Source organism: Aegilops tauschii, chromosome 5 (genome assembly GCF_002575655.3).
Source record: "Aegilops tauschii subsp. strangulata cultivar AL8/78 chromosome 5, Aet v6.0, whole genome shotgun sequence".
Taxonomy (NCBI): domain Eukaryota; kingdom Viridiplantae; phylum Streptophyta; class Magnoliopsida; order Poales; family Poaceae; genus Aegilops; species Aegilops tauschii.
In genome coordinates this window covers 499,402,366-499,420,480 of record NC_053039.3, presented here as the reverse complement: position 1 = coordinate 499,420,480, position 18,115 = coordinate 499,402,366, and the positions used below count along the sequence as shown (strand labels likewise).

The following is an 18,115-nucleotide window of genomic DNA, read 5'->3' as shown; positions in this document are numbered from 1 at the left end:
AAGTGGGAACAAATACACCATAGCAGAAAATATCTTTTGTGCCACGGGCGCGTGGGACGGGCCTAGGTGAGAAATCACCATGCTGCTTGGTTGCTGGCATTGTGAATGCCTCTTCTCATCTTACCACATTGATTTGATATCACAATATGAATACACACCATCACAATCGATAATCCAATCTACTCCTCATCAATAGTAAAATTCGCAGAAAATAGGGGGGGGGGGGGGGGAATTAGCAGCATGGATGCTTGTGTGTGCTAGGAGCATGGAAATTTGTGTGGTCATTTCTCCATGAAATTTCCCATAGTACACTCGAGGATCTTCGGTGCAAAAAAAACAAACAGATGTTGTTCAACTTTTTGTAAAAAAAATGTTCATGTCAGGGCAATTTAAAACCATCACTACTAACTTCACAAAGGTAGACATGCAATAAGTGCATATACTATTATGATTAAGTTGTTCATCATCACCATCAAGTTTTCTGTCTTGCAATCTTGATGCAAGAAGCCACCAACAATAGTTTGATCATCCATCACTAATATTAGGTATTTCTGATATACTCCTAACCCAAATGCCACCGCATCATACGCATAACCCTCTTCATAAGTAGGGAGAATAGGGTGACGATGACAAGTAATCACCCTCCATGGAGTAGACGGAATCATAGATCCAAACCTTAGTGCTCAACTTGTGCTTGAGCTTCAAGATCAGGATGTCATTGTTATTCAAGCCATGGAACTCTACAAATTTTGTCCACCGGCATGAAAGATGAGCTCCCTGGCAATGAACCTGGGTATGTTGATACCATGAGTAGCGAGCATACTCTTGAGCCTCAAACTCCTCATAAGAAGAGCTTTGATCATCAGCTTGAATGACCACAGACATGACAAGCATGTGGAGGTCAACTTCATTGAGTTCTAAATAAAACTATGTTGGCTCATCCTCATCGTCGAAAATGGCATTGTCCGGCACCGTCATCCTTTATGGCCTTGTCGGAATTGTGCCCTCTACAACTAATGGGCCAAAAGGATGTGGGCATCATGATTGAGTCACATAGTTTAAAATACCGGCACGGACCGGTGGCTGGACAATGTATCAATAATAGTATTAAAGAAGTTTAGACTTCTTTTTCATGATTTTTTGTGGTGATTCGAGGTAGAGTAATTTCTTTTTGTTGGAAAATGGCCCATCTTGAAAATTTAAATGCCAGATATCATCAGATCCCACCATAGCGGCAAAGATTTCACTTGCCTCCCGGTGGAGGGAATATATGCAAAAGGGTACCTGTCAAAACCCAATATACCGTTACACCCACAAGCTTCCCCTGCTCGCGCGCGACCAACTCTAACTTCGCCGCCGCCGCCGGAGAGATGGACTCCCGGGGCTTCGATTCCACGGGCCGCGAGTTTTCCAGCGCCACGGAGATGTGGGCGCAAGAGATCGGCGCCACCGCCTCCGCCTCCGCCTCGGCCTCCGAAGTCCCTCCGGGCGCCGCCGCTCCAAGCAATGGGGACGCCGGCGAGGAAGCGGGCGGGGAAGGGAAGCGCGAGGAGTGGTACTCCAAAGGGATCGCCTACTGGCAGGTAAATTCTAAAGAGCACCCGCGCTCAGCCGCCCCTCCCTAAACCCTAAACCCCCAATCCGATTGCACGTCCTCTGGCTGCAGATTTAGCTTACCAGTTGCTCCAATTGGTGTGTCCTAGGGCGTGGAGGCGTCGACCGAGGGCGTCCTGGGAGGCTATGGGTGCGTCAACGACGCCGATGTCAAGGGCAGCGCCGCCTTCCTCCGCCCCCTCCTCGCGGAGCGATTCGGCGCCGTGAAGCGCCATCTCGTCGCGCTTGGTGAGCTGAGCTCTGCCGCGGAGAGCATTTTATTAGTTCTTCTATCTCTGCGACTGCATAGCTTGCTCATGTCATGGGATCCTGTGTGCTCTCTGTTATATAATTGTGCACTTATATTGTCATCTCTGAAATTATGGCAGATTGTGGCTCGGGCATCGGGCGGGTTACGAAGAATTTTCTTATCAAGCATTTCAATGAGGTATGCAGTGCAACTCACGGTTACAAGTTTTACTTTGTAGCATGATCTATTGAAGCCTGAAAAGACCTGCTTATCCATACATGATACCAGTTCTAGACTAATGAATTGTTATCCTCACTCCATGCAGCTTCTGTTGTTGTACGCACACAGTGATTTTTGCAAGAACTTACTATTTTTCTTTTTCTCCCTGATGTAACACAACTTGAATTGTGATTTTCTGTTTCTCCCAAATTTTGATGATTCATTTTAAACTGGCTTTGGATTTTCAGGTTGATCTCGTTGAGCCAGTAGCCCATTTTCTAGAAGCGGCACGGGAAAATCTTAGTAGTTGTATGGATGTAGGACATGATACCCACAAGGCTGCGAACTTTTATTGTATACCTCTTCAGGTTGGTTGACCATTCTTATTGTGGTTATGCTCTTTGCAAATTTCTTACCACTTCTTTCCATATGGTAAATGCCGCTTCTTGCTTCAGGACTTCACTCCCGAGGAAGGAAGATATGATGTGATATGGATCCAGTGGTGCATAGGGCAACTTACTGATGATGATTTTATTTCATTTTTTAACCGTGCAAAGGTGATTCGGTTTACACTCGCTTATATTTTGTTTTAACATTATGCTGATTTCTTGCCTTGAAGTTTTTTTTTCTGTACTTTTAATAGTGTAAATTCAACATGTACATTGTATGCAGAAGCATGCTTTAGTGTTGTACTATTATTGGAGAAAGGATGTTGATATTTTTCGCTGCTAAACAAATGCTTGCAATAAATTTCTTATGCATATGTAGAAATATGCTCACCATATAGTTTCAACAATTACATGTACAGTGCAAGTTGGAACAAGCGACATCTTCTAAGCCAACTCCAGTCTGTATTTTTTACCTATGGCTTAATTCCAGTTCTGGCTCTCTTTCACCATGTCAGTGCGCCTATTAGTATAGTCAAACTCTGATTTAATATTATGTATATTTCTGTTCAACCATCTATGCATATTAATTGAACATACATGGGTGGTGTTGTTTACAGGTTGGGCTCAAACCGGATGGTTTTTTTGTTCTGAAAGAGAACATTGCGAAAAATGGTGAGCTTACTATATCAAATGATCTGTATCGTTACTGCAGCAGCTGTACTTTATGATAGAGATGCAGTCCATGTTATACTTATTCAGAAATTTATCATGTTTGTGTTGTCAGGATTTGTTTTAGACAAGGAGGATAACAGTGTCACCAGGTCTGATGCATATTTCAGGGAGCTATTTAACAAGTGTGGGTTGTATATCCACAGCATCAAGGTATGCATCTCGCAAAATATTAAATTTTCCCAAACGACAAACTTCAGCTTCCATTTGTCAGCCACATAATCTCGCAATTTGATAACAGAACCAAAAGGAGCTGCCTGAGGAATTATTTGCTGTCAGAATGTACGCTTTGGTGACCAGCCAGCCAAAGGTGACAAAAAATGGCAAGAGAGGGCGACCTAAAAATTCACCCCGTATAATCCGCTCTTGAACATCCCCAGATTAAGGGGGGACTGTTGTGCCAGCGTATTGTCTGGCAATGCATTGTTGTTGACTTGTTTCTAGTCGCAATTTAGCTCGGTCTACATTTTGTTTTGAACAGGCTGTTTCTTTCGGAGATCAAATCCACTAGTTACTGTCAAAACTTAATTCATATGGCATCTAGCACCTTTTGATTCTGAAATGGAGGGTATCTGAACCAATGAGTCTCATGTGCTTCTCATGCCCCAACTGTCTGTAGATCTGTACCATGAACCACAGAATTGTTGCGAATGAGATGGCTGAGTGCCTGAGTATATGGGTGTATCTCTGCCAGGTATTGCTATGACCCATGTGCGATCTGCGACCGCAGGAATGGCTTCAGATTTGCCACGTTCTCATGGCTTAACATTAGTTCCACCAGAAAATTTTCTTTGTTTCTTCACTCATATGTACAAGTTCATTTATTTCTGTCACACACGTTCAAGTTTGTACACACTCTTCTAAAGGCGCAAAGACTATCCAGAGAATATCCTTCAGATATCCCTTTATGCTGATACTCCCTCTGTTCCCAAATATAAGTCTTTCTAGAGATTCCAACAAGTGACTACATACGGAGCAAAATGAGTGAACCTACACTCTAAAATATGCCTACATACATCTGTTGTTGTCCATTTGAAATGTCTAGAAAGACTTATATTTAGGAACAGAGGGGGTAGAAGGCAACTCATGATGAGGACCCAGAAAAGAGCATCTCGCACCATTCTCTGAACAGCCGACAACTAAAACCCAAAGAGAAAGATGACAGAAGATATCACAATTCAACCAAGGAATATGACTATTTATCCTAACATCGACTAGAACGAAATGAATAGCCTATTGCTGGGGATGAAAAGTCGAGGCAGCCAAAACGTCTTCACATCAGGACAGACATCTCCAACCGTGCAGATATGCGAACCCATCGCAGAAATGCAAGATGAGCTTTCCCCTAACCTAAGCCTACAAACTCTACTAAAATTCCTCGTGCAAAGAACATGTTCATGCGTGTCAGCTGAGCTTCGCGGCGATCTTGGACGAAGGCAGCGTCCCGAAAACGGCGTCCCAGAGCGACGAGGTGATGCCAAAGCCCTTGTCCTGGATTCTGAAATGGTGGCTGAGGTGGTACCGCTGCATCACGAGTCAAGTTTGTGAGGAATGAGCGACAGCTACTGGTAGATTATCGGTGGCTTCAAGTGGAATCATGCTAGTTAGTCACCTTGAGATGGTTCGCTGGATCTTTGGACGGCTGTCCATGGTGCAGGTAGTAGTGCGTGCAGTCATACATCACGTACCCCAGCAGGCCGCCGGCGAACAGCGCAGGAGTCGTGGATGGACTTGCGAAGAATGCCACAACATTCCAGAACTGAAAAATAAGAAGAAAAAAAAACAAAACCACTTTGGGTTATGTTTCATGGAGGCAGTTTGCAAATGTATGTTCAGCATTTCCATTCCATGGGTTCAGTCAGGGATATGTACCGGCACGCATATGATCGCTGCCCCAGCAGGAGGGAATACGAGCCTGAGGGAGTCCATAGGATGCTTATGGTGGCATCCATGGATAAGGTAATGCGCGGTGTTCGACCTGAAATGCCGCACCAACCATCCATCAGTTACGAGCATATATAACCACGACACTTATTACGGATCGGAGGGGGGTACGATTTACAAGCATGAGGAGAATCCCGATAAAACATTCCCAGGTGAAGGTTGATAAGTTCTTCTTACCAGTAGCTTCTCGTCTCGATGTGGAACAGGAAGCGGTGCAAACTGTACTCGATCAACGTCCAAACAAACACCCCAAATAGGGCCATCAAGATTACTTCCTGAATGGTGTGACCCATCCGAACAGACATGGCAAACAACCAGCAGACGACAGGTAGCCATATGACTGGCACAGCCCACCACTTTGTGCGTGTCAAGAACTGCACAAAGAAAATTTTTATTACGTATATGGTGACAGTTCAGTTTCCAAAATCCCCCAATGACGTTAATATATACACCGGAGCGCATTGGCGTTACCTCCATGGTATCATTTGCGAAAAAGCGTGGACCTTCTTTGCTCACGATGGGCTGGTGAACCCATTCCTGGTAATGTTCCTCGAGATGGCCAACCTTGAGCCACAAAGTACACAACACGGTCAAAGGTAGTAGTTTACTTCAACTGTCAGGCAGAAGCAATTCTCAATAAGTTAAAACTTTTTTTTCTAGAATATGCACGAGCGTGCATATCATATATTGATAGAAGAAGAGTAGGGATAGAAGCCTCCACCGGATAAGTTAAAACTTGTAAAACCACAAGTTCACCACTACAGCATATTATTTCAGAAGAGTAGAGCAAAGTCCACCAAGCATCACTTGAAATGTTGACAGTTCAGCATTTCAGCACCTCAGAAGTGTATGGCTGTATGCCACAAGCTCAAAATGACGACAAACTTAAAGTGGGAAAGGAATGGGAAATGTGCACACCTAAAATTTCCGAGAAGAGTTGCTGCAACAATTGACGTGAAGAAGCAAATATTGAGAGAGCAGATGGTACCTGGAAAACAAGAGGCTTGTTGAGATCAACGGTAAACTCCTTGACGACCATCTTCTACTCTTCCCCAATCAGAGCTGCAACGTACGTGCAATCAGTCAATCACACATGATCACACGTGACACGACGTACGCAGTCAGACTTCATAAATCATAACCATGCATCCTTCACACAGACACAGCGATTGCTCGCAGGGATTGGGCAGAGCAGAGCACTGCCCGCCTCAGGCGTTTCTTACAGCACTAACACTAGCCCTTTTATCGTCCACACGACTCGGACCTGAATTACACCGCGCAGTAATAATAAAGAAAAATAAGTAAGTAAATAATTAACGCAGGAACGAAAAGCCCATCACCATCTCTCCTAGTCCTAGTAGATCCGATTCCGCCGAGGAGGAATCGCCGCCCCGAACCATGCATCCCTGGCAATTCGCGTCCGCTGCCGAAGCCATTACATTACATAACACAAAAGGGCAGAAACCACCGCGAGACGGCGAAGGGGCAGCGACCAGCGAGGGCGAGGGTTCGAGATGGCGGGACGAGGGTACCTCGGGAAGACGCGCCAATGGCGGCCGGCCGTGCAGACCCTCCCCGCCGGTGAGAGAGGAGAGGAGATGGGATGGCCGAGGCGACGAGAGAGAGAAGGACGATGAGGCAGGCAGCAACGGCAGGAAGGAAGGAGTAGGCGAGGCGAGGCGGAATAGGACGGGGGGGTTCCTGCAAACTGCCTCCGCCTTGCCCTTGCCCTCCTCGCTGCCGGGTGGGGCCGCGGGGGTGGGGCCCGTGACCCAGTGTAGGTTCTGCAAATTTGTGGGTTTCTCGGGGGCGATCTGCAACAGTCGGGTCGGGCGATCCGCTAGCTATGCCCTCTCGCTCGCTCGCTCTCTGATATAGGGGGTCGGGGTGGGGGTGAGTGGGGCCACCCGCCTGCCAGCTCGGCGACGGGCTGTGCCTGCGTGATGTGCTCTGCTGTGGCCAGTCAAAGCATCAGCTCAGCCACGAGGATGCAAGGTTTGACGACTACGGATGATACCACGGGACGACGGGGTCAGGATGGCTTGCTTGGTGGATCCGGATCCACCCCACGTGCATTGCGTTTGACTAGACCACATCCACATCACTGGATCAGCAGATCCCGTCTGACTGAACCGCCGCACGAGCCCGAGGGTCTCTGTTGCGACCCTGCGGTGAGTGTCGAGGCAGGTTGCTAAAAGTCCCAACTAGCATTACCGCAATTTTCTTTTATCGAAACATAGCCCACAATTTGTCCAACCTCTCCGATGAAGTCTATCTGCAGTCCAAGCTCGATCTTGAATAATGAGCCACCAAAAGAATTTGTGTTTTGCTGGCAAATGCGAAATCGCAGCAAAAGGGAGGAGGATGGATGATCCATCGATCGCACGAAAACAGCAGACACTAAATTCATCAATCATCATCACGACTAAAAAGCGTCGTCTGAACAAGGAAATCCCATCGAGTTACAGTTAGCCGTTCCATGTTTCCGATTCCCGGAAACCCCATGGAACAATCCTCACTGAAGCTCTGCCACGATGGCCCAACAGAGAGTGATCAATCACAATACTACTCTACAAGAGTATGCCTGGGCGAGCATACGCACATATCATTCATGTTGACAAAGAACGAGGCAGAAGAAAAAAAAACACCACACACAAGATTCACAAAGATGAGAAACCACTGCTGGTACCAAGAACACAAGATACGAAATATACACAAATAACAAGGCAAAAACATTCCGACATAAGTACAATATTCACAAAGATAATGAGAAACCACTACCAATACTCATTTTTTGGTTGCTGAAGCGAACGACTAACAATAATACTTGTCAGAACTTACAAGGCGACGACTAGCTCAAGGAGAGCACTCGACAGTTCAGGCCATCGTCAGCTATGGACCGACTGACCAAATGATGCTGAACACGACAGACTGCAACGCACTACTAGCCGTAGCAAATTACAAAACGGAGCACAAGACGCAACCTCGACTCATCCAAGCCACAGGAGGAAACCACACAAACCCTCACCGGAGGAAACGCGACCTGGACATGGCGACAGACCTGAACCGGGGGACATATAGCTGGGGTGGAGCAGGGCACGGCGCCACTACTCCGCGTCGCGTTCCTCTTCCTCCTCCTCGTCGTACTCCTCGTCGGCGGTCGCGTCCTGGTACTGCTGGTACTCGGCGACGAGGTCGTTCATGTTGCTCTCGGCCTCGGTGAACTCCATCTCGTCCATGCCCTCGCCCGTGTACCAGTGCAGGAAGGCCTTCCTCCTGAACATGGCCGTGAACTGCTCGCTCACCCTGCGGAACATCTCCTGGATGGACGTGGAGTTGCCGACGAAGGTGCCCGCCATCTTCAGCCCCCTGGGCGGCATGTCGCACACGCTCGACTTGACGTTGTTGGGGATCCACTCCACAAAGTACGACGAGTTCTTGTTCTGGACGTTGAGCATCTGCTCGTCCACCTCCTTGGTGCTCATCTTCCCTCGGAAGCAGGCCGAGGCGGTGAGGTAGCGGCCATGGCGGGGGTCTGCGGCGCACATCATGTTCTTGGCATCCCACATTTGCTGGGTCAGCTCAGGGACTGTGAGAGCACGGTACATTTGTGACCCACGCGACGTCAGTGGTGCGAAGCCAACCATGAAGAAGTGGAGGCGGGGGAATGGGATGAGATTCACAGCAAGCTTGCGAAGATCGGAGTTGAGTTGTCCAGGGAACCTCAGGCAGCATGTGACACCGCTCATGGTAGCAGAGATAAGATGGTTCAGGTCACCAACTGCATTATTAGAACCAAAGCTGTATCAGTGCCTACTTCCAACTGAACATAAATTTTGGGAGATGTCACAGAAAAGTAAAGATCAAGAGAAGATTAGCTTACAGGAAGGGGTGGCAAGCTTTAGTGTGCGGAAGCATATGTCGTATAGAGCTTCATTGTCAAGCACCATACACTCATCAGCGTTCTCAACAAGTTGGTGAACAGAAAGTGTAGCATTGTATGGCTCAACAACGGTGTCGGAGACCTTTGGTGATGGGAAGACAGAGAATGTCAGCATCATTCGGTCAGGGTACTCCTCCCTAATCTTAGAAATAAGAAGGGTGCCCATCCCAGATCCAGTGCCTCCTCCCAAGGAATGGCAAACTTGGAATCCTGTAAAGGAAGCAAAGAAAGCCACACCATTATTCACAAATACAAATGGCGATGCAGCATGCAAAATCAGACATCTGTAGTGAACTGCAAAAGAGTACAAAGGATGCAGCAACACTCCAAGGGCACAAGAAGTATATCAACATCACCCTGTGCTCCACAAAACAGGAGTTGGTGGGCAAACGAGCTAGATCAGTAATGCTACACAAACATGCTACTTGGGCCTACCATGTTTAATAGCACACCAAGATAACTAGGGATGACCAAAGAAATAGAGCTAAAGACTTCTTTATTCACCATTTAGATATGGACTCCATTTTGTATAGGTAAAGTTAGGTATGACAGTTCTTAATTTAGTTTTTCAACAGGGCATTAACGGGTGCAAAGTGGAGCCTCAAGCAAGCCAATCAAACACTACCTACTTTAATAGAATATATCAGTCCTGCCGACAACCGAGATTGGTGAAGCTAGCTAGGTGCTTATCCAGAATAGGTAAATTAATTTTGTCTAGCGCATGCACACGATCCCTTAAAGCTACAGAAGAAGCCAGCATACTAATCACAAACAGACCACACAGTAACAGGACAACCTATATCCTATCAGCTTCCACTCTTATGTTCCAAATTGGGATAACATAGCATCCTCGTAATGGACAAATTGGACACGACCTATCATCGTACTAGACTTGGATCAACAGTGACCAGCACTTAAATGATCAAATTCATGCAGATAACAAAGAACTAGACATGAATTGATGAGATCAATACATCGACAATTAGCACTAGCGATGTAAATCAGGCATAAATGCCAAACAGACGCCGTAGTAATGACAACCTGATATTTGGAATGGATCCAACTCCCTGGCGAACGGCTGAGCCCAGATCTAAACGCTAGCTCATCAGTTCCCTAACATAAATTCACGCGGAAGAGATGGTATAATTAATTACCCTGGAGGCAGTCGCAGTTCTCGGCCTCCTTGCGGACGACGTCGAGGACGGAATCGATGAGCTCGGCGCCCTCGGTGTAGTGTCCCTTGGCCCAGTTGTTGCCGGCGCCGGACTGGCCGAAGACGAAGTTGTCGGGGCGGAAGATCTGGCCGAAGGGGCCGGAGCGCACCGAGTCCATGGTCCCCGGCTCGAGGTCCATGAGCACGGCGCGGGGCACGAACCGGCCCCCGCTCGCCTCGTTGTAGTAGACGTTGATCCGCTCCAGCTGCAGGTCCGAGTCCCCCGCGTAGCGCCCCGTCCCGTCGATCCCGTGCTCGTCGCAGATCACCTCCCAGAACTTGGCCCCGATCTGGTTCCCGCACTGCCCGCCCTGTATGTGCAGGATCTCCCTCATCGTGCCTTCGCCGCCGGTGACGGTGGTCCGGTGGTGGTGGTTGCGGGGGAGGGGGTGGAGGTGGGGGATTCGGGAATTCGGATTTCGAAATGGAGGATGGTGTTTTCCGGGCCTTTATACCGCGGGCGGGGAGGGAGACCGCGGCTTCGGGTTCGGGCTCGGGCTCGGCCGCCCGGTGGTTGCGGGCCGCGGGGCCGGGGTGGGGCCCGGACCTAGTGGCGGTAGGGGGGGTGTGCTGGCGTGGCGTGGGCTCGGGATGGCGGACTCGGTCGCTGGAGCTGAGCGTGCCAGGCTGGCGTAACGGAAGCCGCGGGCCCCACCGGCCGCAGCTGGGCAGTCCGGTGGGAGGGAGGATGAGCGGATGGGATCGGCCACCGACGGCTGGGGCCGACGGAGCGTGGGGCCCGCGCACCGGTTCGCTGTGGACGGATCGGGTGTGGCGTAGCTGTCATTGACGTGTGGTCGGCGCTGGAGCCACCTGGCAGGGTCGGCTCGGCTCGGGGGATGGATTCGTGTGGATGGGGACGAGAGCGGCCGATGACGCGGCGGTAGGGCCGGACGGCCGTCCGTCGCCGGTGAACAAACCCCGGCGGAGAATCCTACAATGTCTAATTTTCACGGAAGATGGTCAAACAGTTGAACGACTGCAAACTATGCCATATGTACCATTTCATCTATGCCTTCCTATCCACCGTCCCCGCAAAGGGAAAAAAACAGTCCCTCCGTTATCCGAATATATATGCCCTGAACTGATCGTAGTACCTACAAGTTGGTGCGCTCCTGTACAGCAAGCTTAACAAGGAAGAATGATTAGACGGCGAATGATAGCGGCGGCGATTTTATGGAGGCGATAGGGATGCTTCACTAGCAATCCAATCAGTGTACAGTTCTGAACTGTATGCAGTCTGCAGAGCGGTGGTGTGTATTGGGACGTCAAAGCACGTAGCTGTTGCTTGGGAGAAACGACAGAGACAAATCAACAGCACACCCACCACCCTGAAGCACGGACGCACGACTCCCTCTCGCTTTCAGCAGCGCGTGAAGTCGGCCCGATCGGGAAACAAAAGCAAGCAAGCAAGCAAGCAGCTGGACGTATGTGATCCTCCGAAGTGGCTGAGATCGCAAGCCAAGCTTCCTGTCGCGCACGAAAAGAGCACTGAAAACGGCCGTTCTTCCTTTCCACTCACAGTGTAGCAAACGGAAACATCACTTTTATTGTTACAGCCATTACGATGTCCAAAAGTTTTCAACCATGGCCATGGTGGAAAGATGATGATGTTACAACCATCCTAGCGGTAGTGGTAGATCGATAGCCCCACCCACACGGACGAGCTGGGAGGCTGCTCTCAAGCACTATCAGGTGACCCGCTGCCAACCTTGGATGGAACACGCGGAGAACCGGTACGCCGGTCCTCGATCAAAGATGGGGCTAGAACGATTTCTTCTCGTACGACACCAGCCCGTGGATCCCTCCCTCCACTTGAGCGGCGCCGGTCCTCACCTGGTAAAGGAAGGTTGTTACCAAGACTGAATATCAGTTCTGTTGTCAACACTGTCTGTTTACCAATTGGGAGATACGGAGTAGTACAAGACAAAAATGAGGTTCCAAAACAGTCAATGTAAACCTGAATCTTTGGTCAGTATTTCACTATTTGAAATGACAAACATGCATGCAAACCATCCTACTACAATATAAACAAGCATCTTCAGGGAATTTTCAATGCACTTCTTTTGCACTGCACATCATCCATGACCAGGCATGACACCTCTCATTCACTGTAACAAGTGCTACGAGCACAATTTCTACATAAACTGTGGTGCGTGGTTTTGGTTCTAAGTGGGACCGAGGCCAGCTATATTGGTAAGAGAAAGGGACAGATTTGGGTCCCTGCTTTTTTAACATGATAACATCTGATTTGGAACTATTTTGTCAACAAACGAGATTAAATGCGCCATGGTCTGAAGAAAGAAAAAGAGTGAGCAGATAGGTGCAATGATAAAAGAACGTTTGAGCTTCCATTGCAAATCAAATTTCCCTTGGGAGTGAATATGGAATAGCATAACCTTAAAAGTAATTTAAGACTTAGTGATCCAGAATCCCTCTAAGCATCGAATATATGCATTCACTACTGATAATGACAAAGTAAAGTTTCATAGTCTGTACACGGAACAGATTCTTGAAGAATCAGCAAAAGGGAATATTTTGGAAGGAGTGCTTTGGAGCGGTGCCACCCCAGGAAGAACAACGATATTAATGAGAAGGGCACACATCCTAAGGAAAGAAAAGCACCTTAAACTAGATTCAGTGACAGATATTCTCATACCACAGTGATCCATTCAACAGGCACGTAAACTAAAAATAGGCTATTTTGCAAGGTAAACAATTAAACAAATATGAAGTCTGGGAACTGCAAAATAGCTTTCAGGCAGATCACTGAGTTAATGACCGTTAAGGACAATAATCTATAGAATTTAGCAGTTAACAAATGAGCGTTGAATATTACGGATAAAGAAGGCACAGTGCCATGTCCACCCCGAAACAGAACCAAGAGACACTAGGGGCATGTTTGGTTGCCGTCCACACTTTGCCATACTTGTGTGTCACAAGTGTGGCATGCCACAGTTTTTGTGGTGGCCAAATTGACTAGCAACTGAGTATGACAAATGGGGTATGTGACTGAAAAAGTGTGGCATGCACAACTGTGGCTGCAACCAAACATTTGTCTCAATTTGCCACACTTATGGCACAAAAGTATGGCAATGGATGGCAACCAAGCATGCCCTAGGTCTCAGTGTTAGTTAATCCCCATTCCAAAATCAACGATTTATGTCAGCTGCAGATATGAAAATATTCTTTTGGCCTGTGAACATATGTCAGCAAAGAAAAGCACCTTAAACTAGATTCAGTGACAAATATTCTCATACCACAGTTATCCATTCGACAGGCACGTAAAACTAAAAAATAGGCAATTTTGCAAGCTGAACCATTAAACTAATATGAGGTCTGTCAACTGCACAATAGCTTTCATGTAGATCATTGAGTTAATGACCGTTAAGGACAACAATCTATAGAACTTAGCAGTTAGCAAATGAGTGTTGAACATTACGGATAAAGAGGGCACAGTGCCAATGCCCACCCCAAAACAAAACCAAGAGACACTTGGTATCAATGTTAGTCGATCAGAAATGTTCCTCATGAACAGAACCATGGGCTTGTGATTTACGTCAGCTGCAGATATGAAAACATTCTTTTGGCTTGTGAATATTGTTATGAGTTGTACCTAAGAAACATGGGCTTCGTCCATTATCGAGAAAAGAAATAACTGATTTGAACGTTTGTCAACAAAATCTATTTCTCTAATTTTAGGTATTTCAAATTATGAATCACTCCAAATAAATAAGGAGTTAAAGAGCAGATATGTAATCCAGCAAGTAAATACCTCTAATCTAAGAGTCTCCGCTCGTAAAAGATCATGAGCTGACTGCAAAGAGGATGCACCAAGATCTTGGAATCCTTGCTTAACAGCTTGCATTGTATACGGAATAAACCTCAGAACAGAACCTTTGTCAGCTACCGCTCCAACAACTCCCTGGGCAACTTTAAGCTTCAGAGTATCACCAAGATACCTTGCATCGCTCCCCTTTGTCATGGCTTCGAGGGAGCCCATGCCTCTGTATTTTTTCACTCGATGGCCGTCCTAGCAAAACACATTCAAAGAGTCACAATATTAGCGAAGCAAGTAAAATTGCAAACTTCAGTTGAAGAAGAGCATAAAAGTACTCTTAAACATAGCATAAAAGTACAATTAAACTGACCAATATATTTGATTACTTCAATCAACTTATACATCAACCCTTAATGGCATTGTCTGGTTAGACTTCATGATATCTAAGTACACTGAAGTACTGAACTACTAGGTGGCCATTAAGGGACCTTTTTAATTGCAGCGGACAAATAGAATGTACTCCCTCCGTTCCTAAATATAAGTCTATGTAGAGATTTCACTATAGACTACATAGTACATACGGAGCAAAATGAGTGAATCTATACTCTAAAATGCATCTACATACATCCGTATGTGGTTTACAGTGGAATCTCTACAAAGACTTATAGTTAGGAACGGAGGGAGTATATTTGCATGTACATGGTTGTAGTTTTCATCAAAAGTAATGAGTTTAGTCTCTAATGTGTGGATTTGTGGACTTGAGCACACATCACTACAGGACATTGAAACTAACCCTGTTGCAAAAGGCTAAAATATACCAATGTATACCTTGTATTCATAGGCCCCAGGAGCCTCATGGCTGCCAGCCAAGAAACTGCCCATCATAACAGTTGAAGCCCCCAGTGACAAAGCCTTCACAATATGGCCAGAGTATGAAATACCACCATCAGCTATAACTGGCACATTGTGATCCTTGGCATATGATGCAACCTTGTAAACAGCAGTGGCCTGTCAAACCAAAACAGAAAAAACATCAAATTAGTTCGGTCTCTCTATACAATGTGTTGACATGCACCTGCAGCCATTTGAAACCAAACATACTAAATTATTTTCTAACATAGACCAGCAAGACTGCCAGGCTATGTGGAAATATATGGAGCAAGTTACCATCCAAATCAAACTAGATTGCAGTTCTGAACAACAGAAGAAAACAAAGCATCATATAAGGTCCATAAACAGAATGCTACTCCCATTTCAAGAATGGGAATATAGACTAAAACATCAATGATACATATGATTGTTTTAGATTTTCCAATATTCCAAAATTTCCTAAGAATTTCAAATTTATTTTCCGAACTCTAACCCCCAAAATGTGACATATTAAGCATGAACAAGACTGTTAAGTTGTCATGTGTTCCAACCATATGGTTTACATGGCATCCAGACTCGTTCCTGTGTTAATGCAAATGGACACGAGGCATCATTCCTGATAGTGTTTGCTATGTGCACTGTAGGAGTTCAGAAAATCGATTTGGTGATAGAGCTTGAGCTTGACTATTTTTGCATGATAAATATTTATATACTTCAATGTTGGGTGGCTGGCCACTTTCAAAGCCGCATACTGCAATAGCACTATAAGTTTCAGCCACTTACTAATTACTTGAAATTATACCTTTGATAGCGATCAAAATAGGATGTTTGGAATGGATATGGGTGAGAGTTTGATGTGTATTTAAAGTTTCCAGTAACTTATCAGACTTTTCCCCATCTTGGTTCTAAAATAGGATTGTAAATTTTGGGTAACTTTACACTCTACAAACAGCATGCTCGTGCTGGTCCTACCAATCGCAGAGGATCTAAGCTGATAGGCAAGATGAGCAACTATTTGGCAGCAGACAAAATGAAGTTAACAAGCATGAAAACAAACTAAACTATCAAGGGAGCGGGAGTTTATGAGAAATATACCTGTCCTCTACCGACAGCACAAACCTCCTGGGTAGTGCAAATTGAACCAGAGCCCATTCCAACACGCAGGCCATCCACTCCAGCAGCAATCAAATTCTGCGCCTGCCCAATTGTCACCACATTGCCTCCAATCAAATCCACCTCCGGAAACGTCTTCTTGGCATACCTTATCATGTCAAGCTGATAGGTGGAGTTCCCCTGCGAGCTATCGATGACAATAGCATTGGCCCCTGCCTGAATTAGCTGCTCTAGCCTTCGCTTGTCATCCTCACGGGTTCCAATAGAGGCCGCAACCACGAACTTCCCGTCTGCTCCGAGAGATGGCTTGCCTAGCTTCGGATAGCTCCGAATGCGCTCAACGTCCTTGGAGGTGACGAGGTCGATTACCTCACCCTCCTCGGACACGAGAGGGGCGTAGTCCAAGCCCTCGTCGGCGAGGAAGGCCGCCGCCTGCTCGAAGTCAAAGGAGGCGGAGGCCGAGCGCGGGGCGGGGCGCATGTACTCGGACACCGGGGCAGGGGCCTCGGGCGAGGCCGCATCGGCGGCCACCGCGACGCCGAGGAGCCTGGAGAGCGAATCCCCTTGCTCGGTGACGAGGGCGTAGTCGTGGCCCGCGAAGTCGTTGAGCGTCGGGGCGGAGGCCGGGGAGAAGATGGGGAGGGAGGAGACGAAGGGGAGGCGGCGGGACTTGGCGGCGCGGACGATGGAGGCCTGGGCGCGGGGCTCGGTGTTGGAGTGGACGACGGCGACGCCGCCGAGGGAGGCCATCGCGGCGGCCATGGCGGCCTCGGAGACGGTGTCCATGGGGGAGGCGACGCAGGGGACGGAGAGCGGCACGCGGCGGGAGAGGCGGGTGGAGAGGTCGACGGCGTCGGCGGGGAAGTCGATGAAGCCCGGGAGGAAGATCACGTCGTCATAGGTGTAGGACACGCCCTGCGAAAAGAGGCGCGCCGCCGAGAAGCCGTCGTCGGCGAGGCTCGCCATTTTCGGGTGGGGGTTCTAGGGTTTTGGCGCTGGCGGCGGCGGCGGCGGCGCGGCGGGCGATGTGGGCTGTGGCTGGATGGGTGCTGGATGGGTCGAGTGGGGATAGGGACCTTTGTTTTGTTTAGGTCGCTTGGCGGGCAGTGGGAGCTTCGCCGGAAACCTCCATGACATGTGGGGCCCCGCGCGGACTCGTATCTTGTTTATTTTTTTGGCAACTCGCGGGCTCACATTTCTCTAGCCAAATGCAGGCGCTGTCGTGCGTTTTAGGAGCTGATGCTGACCCGTATCTGGATTGAGCATGGGAGCTTTTTTTTTTATGTGCCTGCCGCTCCTTTTACGGCAAACAATTGAAATCACTGGTTAAGAGTTTTTTTTTTGCGACCGATTGAGACTAGTTAAGAGCTACTCCGTACCTCTTCTAAGTGTCACTGTCCATCTTCTCAGATGCTGATAAATGGCGTACTGCATGTACGTCATTTGTCGTAATCTGAGAGTTTTTTAAATTTTGTTTATTCGAAACATTTTATCTGTTGAACCATGCGTTCAAATATCAAACTATTTTCACCGTTGGATTTCTCATGTTGAGATTTTTGAAACTAAGTCCATGTGAAGACAAAAAAATGTTACTAGGTTTCATCGAATTTCTTCCCCAAAAAATGAGGGGGGGGGGGGGGGGGGATAAAAACAAAATATAAAGAAGAAAAAAACCGACAACCAAAAAAACAGCAGAAAAAACAGAGCCCGGATGCACAGTTGTTGGTTTTCACTTTTTGGGGGGAAGCAGAGGTGGTATTTTCCCCTTTTTCTAGAGAAGCACATGTTGCACTTCTTGCGAAAATAAGGTTGGGCTTCTCATAGAAAATAAGGTTGCAAAAATAAGGCCGCGCTTCTCGTATAAGCACATGTCATGATTTTCCTTTTTTTCAAAAAAGTACAATCATGCTTCTCGTGGATGCCTAGGTTGTGCTTCTGACGGAAACAGAAGTTGTGCTTCTCGCTGAAGCAAAACTGTACTTCACGAGAAACATAATTGTTCTTCTCTTAGAAACGCATGCTATGTTTTTTCTTTTTTCAAGAGACACAGTCGTACTTCGAATAAAAAATC

General features: G+C 47.3%; 4 protein-coding genes across 5 annotated transcripts; 1 reads left to right on the top strand and 3 right to left on the bottom strand.

Moving 5' to 3' along the window:
* Window positions 1–1,286: 1,286 nt before the first annotated feature.
* Window positions 1,287–3,761, top strand: LOC109753013 (alpha N-terminal protein methyltransferase 1). Its single transcript, XM_020311945.3, has 8 exons — window positions 1,287–1,583; window positions 1,704–1,842; window positions 1,983–2,041; window positions 2,311–2,430; window positions 2,518–2,619; window positions 3,069–3,123; window positions 3,236–3,333; window positions 3,422–3,761. Exons 1-8 carry the CDS (start codon window positions 1,371–1,373, stop codon window positions 3,548–3,550), a joined length of 915 nt encoding a protein of 304 aa, XP_020167534.1. The 5' UTR covers window positions 1,287–1,370; the 3' UTR covers window positions 3,551–3,761.
* Window positions 3,762–4,272: 511 nt separating this feature from the next.
* LOC109753020 (dihydroceramide fatty acyl 2-hydroxylase FAH1) lies at window positions 4,273–6,982 on the bottom strand. Its single transcript, XM_020311951.4, has 7 exons — window positions 6,657–6,982; window positions 6,113–6,186; window positions 5,596–5,688; window positions 5,302–5,498; window positions 5,053–5,158; window positions 4,793–4,939; window positions 4,273–4,704 (listed from the first exon to the last, which is right to left on the bottom strand). Exons 2-7 carry the CDS (start codon window positions 6,161–6,163, stop codon window positions 4,585–4,587), a joined length of 714 nt encoding a protein of 237 aa, XP_020167540.1. The 5' UTR covers window positions 6,164–6,186; window positions 6,657–6,982; the 3' UTR covers window positions 4,273–4,584.
* An 844-nt stretch (window positions 6,983–7,826) lies between these two features.
* Window positions 7,827–11,362, bottom strand: LOC109753024 (tubulin beta-4 chain). The gene is made up of 3 exons (XM_020311955.4): window positions 10,222–11,362; window positions 9,008–9,277; window positions 7,827–8,905 (listed from the first exon to the last, which is right to left on the bottom strand). The coding sequence occupies exons 1-3, from the start codon at window positions 10,613–10,615 to the stop codon at window positions 8,232–8,234; spliced, it is 1,338 nt and encodes a 445-aa protein (XP_020167544.1). The 5' UTR covers window positions 10,616–11,362; the 3' UTR covers window positions 7,827–8,231.
* A 444-nt stretch (window positions 11,363–11,806) lies between these two features.
* On the bottom strand, window positions 11,807–17,176 carry LOC109753016 (inosine-5'-monophosphate dehydrogenase). 2 transcript variants are annotated; one of them, XR_012183198.1, is made up of 4 exons: window positions 16,027–17,117; window positions 14,890–15,069; window positions 13,507–14,313; window positions 11,807–12,905 (listed from the first exon to the last, which is right to left on the bottom strand). XR_012183198.1 is itself a non-coding variant. In XM_020311948.4 (4 exons), the coding sequence occupies exons 1-4, from the start codon at window positions 17,008–17,010 to the stop codon at window positions 12,045–12,047; spliced, it is 1,494 nt and encodes a 497-aa protein (XP_020167537.1). In that variant the 5' UTR covers window positions 17,011–17,176; the 3' UTR covers window positions 11,807–12,044. The 2 variants fall into 2 exon arrangements, 1 of the variants encoding a protein (XP_020167537.1); XM_020311948.4 differs by having other exon boundaries at window positions 11,807–12,116; window positions 14,056–14,313; window positions 16,027–17,176.
* Between the last annotated feature and the right edge of the window lie 939 nt (window positions 17,177–18,115).

What these genes read in the sequence shown, in the direction of transcription:
- LOC109753013 (XM_020311945.3), top strand. Translation starts at nt 1,371, where the DNA reads ATGGACTCCCGGGGCTTCGATTCCACGGGCCGCGAGTTTTCCAGCGCC. An exon ending in TTATCAAGCATTTCAATGAG is followed by an intron (nt 2,042 to 2,310) that starts GTATGCAGTGCA and finishes TTGGATTTTCAG; the next exon opens with GTTGATCTCGTTGAGCCAGT. An exon ending in TGTATATCCACAGCATCAAG is followed by an intron (nt 3,334 to 3,421) that starts GTATGCATCTCG and finishes ATTTGATAACAG; the next exon opens with AACCAAAAGGAGCTGCCTGA.
- LOC109753020 (XM_020311951.4), bottom strand. Translation starts at nt 6,163, where the DNA reads ATGGTCGTCAAGGAGTTTACCGTTGATCTCAACAAGCCTCTTGTTTTC. An exon ending in ACAAGCCTCTTGTTTTCCAG is followed by an intron (nt 5,689 to 6,112) that starts GTACCATCTGCT and finishes TTGTGGCTCAAG; the next exon opens with GTTGGCCATCTCGAGGAACA. An exon ending in ATCGAGACGAGAAGCTACTG is followed by an intron (nt 5,159 to 5,301) that starts GTAAGAAGAACT and finishes GCGGCATTTCAG; the next exon opens with GTCGAACACCGCGCATTACC.
- LOC109753024 (XM_020311955.4), bottom strand. Translation starts at nt 10,615, where the DNA reads ATGAGGGAGATCCTGCACATACAGGGCGGGCAGTGCGGGAACCAGATC. An exon ending in GAACTGCGACTGCCTCCAGG is followed by an intron (nt 9,278 to 10,221) that starts GTAATTAATTAT and finishes CTTCCTTTACAG; the next exon opens with GATTCCAAGTTTGCCATTCC. An exon ending in AAAGCTTGCCACCCCTTCCT is followed by an intron (nt 8,906 to 9,007) that starts GTAAGCTAATCT and finishes CTAATAATGCAG; the next exon opens with TTGGTGACCTGAACCATCTT.
- LOC109753016 (XM_020311948.4), bottom strand. Translation starts at nt 17,010, where the DNA reads ATGGCGAGCCTCGCCGACGACGGCTTCTCGGCGGCGCGCCTCTTTTCG. An exon ending in CTGGGGCCTATGAATACAAG is followed by an intron (nt 14,314 to 14,889) that starts GTATACATTGGT and finishes GTGTTTTGCTAG; the next exon opens with GACGGCCATCGAGTGAAAAA. An exon ending in CGGAGACTCTTAGATTAGAG is followed by an intron (nt 12,117 to 14,055) that starts GTATTTACTTGC and finishes TTCCTTTACCAG; the next exon opens with GTGAGGACCGGCGCCGCTCA.